At 41.4% G+C, this 11,836-nt stretch overlaps 1 protein-coding gene across 1 annotated transcript in view; it reads left to right on the plus strand.

The window, feature by feature from the left end:
• The window catches only part of rngtt (RNA guanylyltransferase and 5'-phosphatase), a 92,761-nt gene that overhangs the window by 23,660 nt on the left and 57,265 nt on the right, over positions 1-11,836 (plus strand). The window contains exons 9-10 of the mRNA XM_083899177.1: positions 1,360-1,495; positions 5,003-5,074. Of these exons, the coding sequence (XP_083755303.1) occupies positions 1,360-1,495; positions 5,003-5,074 (208 nt within the window). The remainder of the gene's footprint in view (positions 1-1,359; positions 1,496-5,002; positions 5,075-11,836) is intronic.

Here is an 11,836-nt window from a genome sequence, read left to right on the forward strand (position 1 = left end):
TAATCGTAATGATTCAAATGTTCTCGCTGATCAAATGCTTTCTGTTTGCTTTGATGAGGGCTTATTAAACACCGTTACATGAAAGAAAAGGTGGTTAATTAAGAGGCACCTGTGACGCCGATCGCTCTTCCTTTCCGCAGACGCGATAAAAGCTCTTACGCCTTCACCTTTTTGTTTCATTTGAATTGAGTGCAACACATTTGCTGATTGGACACACACACACACACAATATTTGTAGTTTTCTAGCGAGCACAGCGATTCGTCTTTACAGTATGATTACCATATTAAATCCTCTAAATACGCTCATTAAAGGAAATTATAGCGTGGTTGTTGCGGAATAAATTATGAGCGCGAGGTGTTGTACGGTGCGCCTTTGCTACCGCTAAGTAGCCATAATTAGCACTGAGAGCTGTTTACGCTCGAGTCGAGAGGAAATGTTTGTGACTTCAGTGTCATTCGCTCCAGCTGAGTTGTTTTTAATTGACACATTTCTACCATTTGCATCACCTTTTTTTACTGATGTAGGCGGCGTGCTAGCTTGCTAGCAGCGCTGTCTTGAATGGCTGTGAGTCACTGTAGTGTCAATTCAATACGTATACAGTACTTTTTGCAGCTATAACCACTTCCACTCTTCTTGGAAGAAACATTCCTCAATATTTTGAAGTGTTTCTATGGGATTTTGTGCCCGTTCATTCTGTAGACCAGGGTTCTTCAATCCTGATCCTGGAGAACCACTGCCCTGCATGAAGTTTCCTTGCTCCAATAACACCTGATTTAAGCTTTCAGGCTTCTGCTGAGCTTGTTGATTTGAATCGGGTGTATTGGAGCAAGGAAACTTCATGCAGGGCAGTGGTTCCCCAGGACCAGGATTGAAGAACCCTGCTGTAGACCATTGATGGAGGTCAGGCACTGATGTTGGACAAGAAGGCCTAGCTTGTAATATCTGTTCCAGTTCATCCCACAGGTGCTTGATGGGGTTGAGGGTCAGGGCTCGGTCTTTATGGTCCTAACTTTGGTCTTGGTATGCTGAAACTTTAAGACTAAGACTGCCCTTGTACTGGAAATAAGGAGGTCTAGCCCAAGGTCAAGTGGCACATATAGTGTACATCCATGGGATATGCACTCAGCCAATCGGGTTGCTCTTGGAGAGCTTAAAACTCATCATCTAGTCTGCTTCCCAAATTCTGCACTACATCTACCTCCTCTTTTAAATCCCTTGTTTGGATCTGTCACCCTGCACAAGAAGACGTAACTGGAGAAATGTCAATAAATGAAGGGGAAGCAGCTCGATGATGTCGATGTAAATCAAATAAATTCCTTCCCAAAAGGTTCTAACAGGTTCCTTCTCTCTTCCTGCAGGTACATGATGTTGATCAATGGAAAAAACGAAGTCTTCATGCTCGACAGAGACAACTCGGTGTTCCACATAGCAAACCTAGAGTTCCCTTACCGGAAGGATCCACAAGTCCACTTAGCTAACACTCTATTGGATGGGGTGAGTTATTATCCTTCTACTACTGCTTTAATTTAAGATTCTGCGTGTTATTTTGCCGTGTCTGCTTTTCTTGAAACTTGCCGAAGAAAAAGTCCCAACAAGGCGGCCCATTCTTCTTCTCTCCACTGGAATTGCACGTCCCCCCCCCTCCATCTTCACCTCGCTAACCCCACTGTTCTGCTCCCGCTGCTCAGTCTTGCACATAATTGACATCACTCGGCGAACCTTAGGTGAGAAAAGGCCACCTCTCTCAGTCTGATGGTTGAGGCTGTCATGCGCGACTGAGTGGAATGTGATCATCCATGTCCTGGAGAAACGGCTAATGAAATGTTTTACAGTTTTCTGTCACTGTTGCCTTTTTCGGGCTCCACGCTGCGTTGCTCTGTAATTCTCTGCAGTGCGCCCGAGCTCCCCCGGGGAGACGGCAGAGATTGGTTACTTATCCATACTCCATGTAATACCAGGCTCAGGCGTTTATTGGCGTGCTTGTGCGATCCAGGTCTCACAGGTCCCATCGCTCTCTGCAGCAGCAGGTGCACTTGCCCCGCGTCGCTATTACTCCTCCCCGACCGATAACGCTGGCAAAGAATCTGCTGCATGCTCAGTGTAGCCAGCTGATATTTGATTATGACTTTGTGGCACTGTTTGTCTTCAGTGTTCCAGTGCTGGAGACGACACATAAGTTGCCAGCCATTGTTTTTCTTCTGTTTTGCCCCCCCCCCCCCACGCTCTTGTTTTGTTTTGTTGAGATATGCAGATAGGTGTGTGCTTCCTCTTGGCGGTTGCTGACTGATGGTGGTGAAATTAGTTTCCTCACTTAGGAGGTACATCTAATTGCTCTCTTTTGAAGCACCGCCGCGGATGTGTGTCTAAATTGCTACGAGGTTTTGTTGTGACTGGTGTTTACTCGTCAGATGAAGCTGCTGGCACTCGGTTTAGTGAGGCTGTGTTTGGATGTCCTAGCTTTTGTTGTGCGATATGTTTCATCCGTAGCCTGAAGCCACTGGTCGTTGTCTTTACGTAGCGGTTTGTAGAACAGTTTTCAGTAAGCTCCATGTCAACTTGTTGTCCAATATTTGATGTATTTGTAGCGAACGTCGTAATGCAGGCTGTTTCCTCTGGTCACACCGAGTGTGTTTTTATATGGCGATAGAAAAACTGTGTGGCAGGCCAAATAAATCATCCATCGTCTACCATTTTATTCTCCATTTGGGGGCGTTTGTGCCAATCCCAGCTGACATAGGGCACTATTACACTCACACCTACAGTCAATTTAGAGTACTCGGATTGCACTCAGATACTGTCATTGGGAGTCGAGCTACTAAACATGTTTACCTTTAGTCGGACCAAAGCTCCCGTCTAATACTGTTCAAATAATGGAAGCACTACATAGAAGAATAAGACAACAGCGATTCAAAAACATGGCGATTGCATTTTAGGTATAGTGGAATTGGTGGTCGGTGCGGCACACGACAACAACAACCATTCAAAGAAATGTATTCCCTCTCATGCTTGTATACAGGTCGAAGGACAGTAATCCAGCTTCAGAGTCGTTTAGTCACGCTATAACGGTAGCTTAGCTTAACCGTGCATGTAAATGTCAATGACGGTAGCCTCCTATGATGATATAATCTCTTTTAGTATTATCTGTAGTAGACATGACTCAAGAATTCATAGACGGGCTTTCATTCACTTTGAGAAGATGTATGTGTAGATATATATATATATATATATATACATATATATACATGTGTGTATGTATATATGTATGTGTATATATATATATATATACATATGTGTACGTATATGTATGTATATCTATGTATGTATGTACATATATATATGTGTATATTTATATATGTGTGTATGTGTATATATATGTGTGTATATGTATATATATATATATATATGTGTGTATATGTGTATATATGTAGGCATACATGTATGTATTTATGTATGTGTATATATATGTGTATATGTGTATATATGTATGTATAGATATATATGTGTGTATATATATGTGTATGTGTGTGACACGAGAATGCAAATTATTAACATCCAAAAATTCAGGGAAACAAATGACACCATTTCCATCGGTTATTTTGTTATTTTTCTATATCGTTTTTTTGTGTAAAACAACATTTTCCATATCATTGCATAACTGCTGTGCTGATATGAATGACATGTCTCATTTCTTTTATAAAGACAATGATAGAAAAGTGAATTGTCATGTCAGGTAAACGGGGCTGGAGATGGAACAGCAGGAGTCTTAAATGTGAAAGTACCAGTAAAGATAAATTACTGCCGGAGGCCGCTCTGAGAAGGGAAATGAAATCACAACGGTGCATCAATCAGTTGTGCCAGGAATACAGTCAAGCACTGTGCAATATTTATGATAAGCTCATCTGGCTTGAGGAGCACAGCCGAGGTACCTCGAGATTGGAATGGAACCCACTCCGAGTTACCACAGCTTCACTGTTAAAGAAAGAAAACATCAGCTCGCCTCAAAGAAGCCTGCAACGGTGCACAAATCACAAGATTTTTCATTTACATAACGAATAATATTATTTTTGTGCCGTGGGACAGAAGGGATGTGAGAGTTTTTCAGGTTTTTTAAAGTTAAGTTTTGGTCTGCAGCCGAATCCCTGAGCGACAGGTGAGTCATCAGTCACTGCAGCAGAGTGCAGTTAGTCGCCTGCATAATTAAAAAGGGCTGCGATAATGAACACGGGTACGTAATTAATGGTGCTGAACAATATGTGGAATCAAATTGTGTTTGTGTTTATTTTTCTCTAACAGATACGGCAATTACCACATGATTTGTTTTTTGTATAATAAGTTTAAAAAGTGATGGAGCGTCGCCACCAGGAGATGCCTTTTAATTTGCTATAAAACAGTGAAAGTTATCACGGAAGCAGGTGAATAAATTCAGTGATGAAATATGTAAGAAAGTCAAACAATCTTTTTGAAATTTAAATAGTTTAATTCACTTATGGCTTGATTTGTGATAAATTACAGTTATTTTGCTGATTGCAAATCTGCTGTTTATGCTGCTTTACGCTCACATTTACACCATCCGAGTAAAGATCTCTTTCACGTACAACATATACGAGGTTTCCACGTCCGTCTCTGCCGTCGTCACGCGGCGCTGTTGTGTAACACTTTTTGAGAACTAATGGCGTGTCTGCTCGGTGCACCTGACTCTCAACTCCAGAGCGTTGCATAATGGATGTGCACTTTCTATTTCTGCTTCATGTCTTTTCCACACACACACACACACACACACACACAATTCCCTGCTTTCCCCTGCTCCTCCTGTCGCTGCAGGCTTCTCCCTCTGAGAGTTTTCACCCCTGCGAGTGTCCCGTCCCACATAACGACTGTCAAACGCACTCCCGTTTTCCACTCGCTGTAACATTTATATGACGTAGTACCCAGATTTTTTTTGTCTTATTTTAACTATTGTGTTGTTGTCTCCTCAACTGACTCTTGTGTGCATCTTTGCAGGAGATGATCATCGACAAGGTGAACGGTCAGCCCGTCCCCCGCTATTTGATATACGACATCATCAAATACAGCGTGAGTAGCTCCTCCTCCTCCTCGTATTTGCTGATTCTTTGTGTCTGCTGAGATTATGCCAGACCAAGATCCCAGATGGAGTAAAGCAAACAGCACATGAAACTCTGTCATATTTGCAGAGTGAAGAGTGTTAGATCTTTGTCATTCTGTGGTTTGGAGGGAAGTCGGTGACTTTGCTTGACCTCTACAGCCTCACACACACCGTGCTTCGCTCGTGCTCGGATCTGAACTCTGTGTGACTCGTGTTGAATATTTATATAGGTGTGTTTTTTTTTTTAGTCTCGGTCTAACAAACATATTAAATATTAATTCCAAACCTTTGACACTCGAATGCCCGAATCATTCTACTGGGTTTAAAATGAACAATGTGATCAATATACTTTTTCCTGAGCATGAAATCTTTCTCTGATATATAATAATAACATATTCCTCTCACGTTTTTTTTTTTGCGTGTCAGCCTGAGGACACCATTACAAGGCTCTTAACCACTAACACTCTTTCAAGCATTTAAGTCATTTTTCCCCCCTTTCCAAGCAATCTCTGCTACCGCTAATGGCAGGCAGGCACAGAGACAAATGAGTCTACACTTCGCCCTATAGCGAGCCTCTGTCGCTCCTTATGGAAAACGCGTTAGAGTACGGAGCACGCTGAATGTCAACGGCTCGATCCCTGGCTCAACTACACTACCGCTCAAAAAGTTTGTGGTCACCTATACAATTTTTGTGTGTTTTCCGTTAAAATGCAGGCTTTTATTCATCAAAAGAGTTGCAAAATGAAAAGAAAATATAGTCAAGACATTGAAAATATTAGAATTTATTTTGCTTTGGTCAAAGAACCAGCAAAACTGGGTTTTCAAGGGTTTGCTAATCATCCAATAGCCTACTGACACGATTAGCAAACACAATGTACCATTAGAACACTGGAAATGGGCCTCTATACACCTATTATTGGTATCGTTGACCGTGTATCTTGACATTATTGGTATCGCTGACCTTGTATCGTGATATTATTGGTATCGCTGACAGTGTATCGTGATATTATTGTCTTTCACAGAATCATTATATTGTGATATTATTGGTATCATTGACCATGTATCATGATATTATTAGATATTATTAGTATTGTATCGTGATTTTTTTGCTGCTAGAATAGACGTTTACCACGTTAACAATGTATAGAGTGCATTTCTGATTCATTTGATGTTAGATTCATTGAAAAAAAAGAGCTTTTCCTTAAAAAATAAGGACATTTCTACATGACCCCAAACTTTTGAACGGTAGTTTAGATGAAAGTGCGGTGTAAATTCCATGTCGCAGTTAGCGTTTCATTGGCCCACCGTGTTTTGTCCCCCCCCTCCCCCTTTTGTCTCCAATCGATCAGAGGATCACACAAGCACACGGCTCGATAAAGCCTCCAGTGGTGAGGGGTAATGTCTTTGTAAGATGGCACAGGGGTTATCGGCACCACATGACCCCCCTCCCCCCACCCCCTCCTGAGCCACCACTGTGGTATTGATCCTTGCTCGCCATTATTAGCCTTCTCTCCATTATGTGTGGTGGGCTCCTCTTTCCATCGAGGCTGACGATATAGGAAATGCAGAGGCCCTGTGGCCTTACGTGACACCGCTCTTGTTTGGAAAGTTGGGAGAAATGATGCTGGTATGCTTTTGATAAGTGTGTAGCCAGAAGTGCGAGTACTTGTTTGGTCCATAAAATGTCAGAAAATGTGGATTGGTGTTTCCCAAACCTGGACAAGACCATGTTCTTGAATGTCTTATTATGTCACAAACCAATATTGATCAGTTTTAACTGATTACTTTGTTATACACTACCGTTGAAAAGTTTGGGGTCACTTATTTCTGAAGGAAACAGTTGATAGTAATGATCGATTGATTTTCTCGCTTTTCTTCGATCTTTTGGATTTTGATATAACTGGTTATGTCAGAGCTATTTGTACAGTGTCTCTCCAGCAGGGGAATGTGATTGACCCTGACCCCCACCCTGAGACTTGGGCGGATTTTTCTATTTCTGCCCACACTCCAAAGTAATGAAAAAGGCACTTTTGTTTTGCTGGAAAGCTGCTGCTGCTGCTGCTGCTGGAGAGTATCTGTTGACTGGGAACTGTGAAGGAGTGATGAAAACACAATTGCATACATGTCTTTTATTTTTATTTTCAACTTGATGTCGAAACATCTGACATCTGACATTTTGGCTCAATCCAATTCCACCACTTGGCCCCTCTACCACTTACCTCGCCATTTTGTGTGTCCGTTTGTAGGCGTGCAGCGTCTCGATTTCTTGTTGGATGAGATTTTTCTCAGATTAAGCGATTTCATTGCCCCTTTTTAACTGAATTTCAAAGGTCAAGGGGCCTTTGATTGACCTCTATCTTGTTGTGAAAATGTGCACAGAGCCTCTGTCCCAGGTATCTAAACACAGATGGTTGAAACTGGACAATATTCTAGTCATGAAGAAGAAGGAGAAAAGTCATTTTTACCAAGATGTACTATGATCAGTTCTTTCATGAGTGCGATGTGTTGTAGGAAACGAGGATAGTGATCGTTGCTCTGTAATCATTTCTTCTTATTTTTTTGACATATGTTGTATTGGAAGGTGAATTATCTTTTATAAAAAGCGGCGTCTCGTTATCTCGTGTGAGATTGGCCAGATGGCATAACACAGAAATAAACTTTCTTTGCATAATTAGAGGAGATAAAACTCCCGATCAGATGAATTGCCGAACAGAAATTAGTGATCTATCACAAAAACTCCCATGTTTCACTTGCATCAGCTCATTTTACTTCTGCTTGGAAAAGTTTGTTTGCTGGGTGCACTCTGTTGCTCTGCAGGACTTTACACTCCCGTGATTAGTCACTGGGCTGCGCCATTCCTTCCAAGCCAAGGGAGGCATCGCTCGGGCGATGCACTGTCTTCTGCTGCTGTCACATTTCACCGGCGTTGTGCTGCTGTGGAACTAAAGCTTTCGTGGCTGCAGTTCCTGGAGTTGAGACGATGTTGGCATCTGGCCGTGACTAACAATATTACGGAGGCGCAAAACACAAACGCAAATCGAACAGCACAAAAACTTTAACCAAAAACGGAAACGCAAATCAAAAAACACAAACACAAAAGCAGAAAACACAACAACATGAACTCAAAACGGAAACGCAAATGTGTGTTTGTGTTGAGTTGAGTTTTTTTTGCTTTGCGTTTGTGTTTTTTGATTTCGTTTGTATTTTGCACCTCAGGGCCACCGTACAATATGGCTGTGCTAAAGAATTGAAACGGTGGAATAATGTGAGTAGGCTTTCAGCTAAGATTGTTTGAGCTAGACTTTTAGCTAGGATTGTTTGTTAATCTGTCATATATTTATGCAAGACACTTAGCATGCAGTTGTATTAGCGACGTGTTTGTGACGGTTTTCTATCTTCTATCCAGATTTTCATGTAGCCTTCATATTATAAAGGACATTATCAACTGTAAATATGTCAATAGTGGGAATCAAACACACTGTTCTCCACAAACGACGTCCATTTATCCACCTTTTTAAAAGTTAAGGCTTCCTATTATTCAAAGGAAACATGCACATTTTGCCTTTTTTCTTCAGATTCCTACAGATTTACCTGCGCTTTCTTCCCACGAAAAGGGTTACAGAGACGTCACCAAGAGATGTAAGCTAAGCGCGATTACGTGAGATTTCATCGGAAAAAAACCTGTCGGCGGCAACGCGACTGCTTGGAAGGCTTTAATCAGCAAATTTAGATTTTGAAGTTACTGGGGGAAACGGGAGGAAAAAATATGGCGTCTCTAGGGCTGATAGCTAAAAGCCTGATCGTGAGGTACATGTTACTGACTTGTAGGCAGAAAATGCTGTAATGGTAGTCTTGAGTCTGAAACATCACATAACATGCAGTGCAGAATGAAGCCAGTGGGTGTCAGCACAGGTCATTTGGTACAACATAGTACATATAATCCCTATTGCCTTTGTTGTTCTGTGTAGGACATAGTTGTTATCGGTGTATCGCAATATGTGTCGTGATGCGTGTCTGTAACTCAGCCTTAGGTAGCAGTGACATTAACGTTTCATTACTCTGTTGGGGCTTTCATCCTGTGATCATAACTCCATCCTCCACCTCCATGCCCATGTTGAGCATGTGGTTGAACATGTGGACACCGATGAAACAAATAAGTAGTCATTATAGGGGATAATTATTGTAGCAGGGGAGGCTGTAATGCTCTCTATTTGACAACCAGATTGCCCGAAATCTCAGTGCAGGACACAATTAGTGTTGTGCAATGGATTTTCTGCCCAAAATGAATGAAGTCAGTTATCGCGCTAGCGCTCTTACCATTCCATCTGCCTTTCATGTAGCACGTTTCATCTGTAGCATGTCTCATTGTAGACGAAAGATGCATTTTTATGCTATTTTGGAATAATATATGAGAGGAAAGTCCATAGCTGTATTAAAATGATCCCTGCTCTTAATGTTGTTTGGGTCCAACCTTGACTTTTCTCAGCAGCACTGGTTGTTTTTTTTGGCTTCTGTGTCCATATATTGATCTCACTAAAACACACCACAGGGAAGATTAAGAGTTAAAATGTCCCATTCTCGCCAATAACCAAAGCTTCCTAGATTAAAACTCTTAAGAGGGTAAATCGTCTTTTTTAACATTTTGCTTTTGCTAGTTCAAAAATGTGACGCAAACAGATAAACAGAGATTATAAACAGTTTTAGGCCAAAACAGCTGTAAGGGCCCACATTTGTGTTTTTGTTTGACAAATCCCACGGGGAAGCTACACATTCAGTTTTTGTTGACTCGTGTATAATAGCGTGTCATTTCTGACTTAAACCAAAGATTCCCAATGCTCAAAGTGTTGTTTTTGTTGTTGTTTTTCCACAGACGAGCCCAGGAAACGATATCAGTTGTTTTCCGCTGTTGTCGTGTTCTTCAGTTCTTCTTCCGCCACACTCTCTCTCTTTCATTTTTAACATTTAATGTGAGTTTATTTATAGATTCTTTATGCACTCTCTTCACCTTACCCACAAAGTGGATTATGTAATGGACTGAACTGTATCTTCTTGGACTTTATACAATCACCATAGTTTTTTTGTTGTTTTTTCCCCATTTGGTTTACAACAGTGATGATTTGATTACATTTCTTTGACTTTCATTTCATTTTATTTTATTTAATGCCTTCATGAAGTAGCAGAAATGGCTTAAGTTGAAATATGTCAGATTTATTCTCTCTTTTTTTAGTTGAGCGTCACATAATCCCAGAAAATATCACAAATAATTACATTTTCTGTAGCGTATGACATGTTTCGCGCTTATTTTCTTGAATAACCCATAGACTATTTTACCTGAAAGTGGCATAACATTTCTTTTTCTTATAATATCACACAATAATAACAATATTTAAATAGTTAACAGGCTCTAAATGAAACGCATCTTTTTTTAATGTATATTTAAGGCACATTCCTAATGGTATGAGTTCATTAGTGGAAATCTAAGAAGAAATTGACTATTATTTTTCTATAATTAGTAGTGCTGGAGACTAGGTTAACGCATGACGCGCTTCCATGACGACCGACTGGAAAAAGACAGGCGTGACGCCATGTTAGCGTGCCGCGACAACGGAGTCCAGGCAGTGTTTACCAGTTAGCTCCGTTAGCTGCATTAGCAACTTTAGCGCCGTTAGCGTGCCAACAGTCAAACTGACGCGCTGTTTATTAAACGAAAAGAGCAGCGCAACAAATAACCAGCGTACCTGTGTACTGCGTATGTGTCCTCTGTTTTTAAAGTTTAGCGTTACTTTAGAGACTAATTTTAACAATCCAGAGTCACGTAAACATGACGTCACATGCGACTTTCTCCGGTCAGTCGTCATGGAAACGCGCCATGCGTTGACGTGCGTTAATGTTGACACCGTTAACCGCTGCTATCGCGTTAACGCGCCCAGCACTAGTACTAACACGTTTTTCTTGTATTACGTGATGACTTTTGTGTTGTTCTGACCTGCTAATGACTGCAGATTAGCGTATTAGCCCTAAGCTATAAGCTAGTACAGTACATAAGATGGTAGAATGTATGTTTTCACTGTACACAGTCCCTTTTTATATATAAATTAAATGAATGAATAATGTCAACAAACAACCGGTCAGTCGCCATGGAAACGCGTCGTGCGCTAACGTTGACGCCGTTAACCGATGCTATCGCGTTAACGCGCCCATCGCTAATCATTAGATTATTTAATGGTTTTTACAAACGGACTGAGATTCACAGAACGTCGAGTATATATGTTGGAGGTTATAGGCTGCATGTGCAAGATACTGTATGTGTTGGAGCGAATCAGCGTTTTCTTTTTCTTTAATCGGCGTTTTATTGCTATGTCTTGCCACCAAAGTGTCCATTATGCACAGCGGTGATGGTGAGCGAATATGGAGCGGAACGAATGGTGCCCACAAGTTTATAGTGTGTTGGCGGCGAACTATGACATTACTCTGTCGGAGCCGTTTTAGACGAAATAACCGAGAGAGAGAGAGAGAGAGAGAGGCTGATGTCACAGGTGTAACGGGGTCTTTTTTTAATCGCACTAATGTCGGATTGATGACGCCTCGCTCTGGCCGCGCTCTGCTCTGCTGACGAACAGGCCGCGGACAGCACGTGCCGCCAATCTTCCACACTTACATCTTGTTCTGTCTTGATGACACAGTTGACAGATGGTGCAGAATGTGTGGGACATGATACCAGCTGTTGCTCG

The sequence above is a fragment of the Microchirus variegatus genome (assembly GCF_963457635.1).
Source record: "Microchirus variegatus genome assembly, chromosome: 12".
NCBI classification, from domain to species: Eukaryota; Metazoa; Chordata; class Actinopteri; order Pleuronectiformes; family Soleidae; genus Microchirus; species Microchirus variegatus.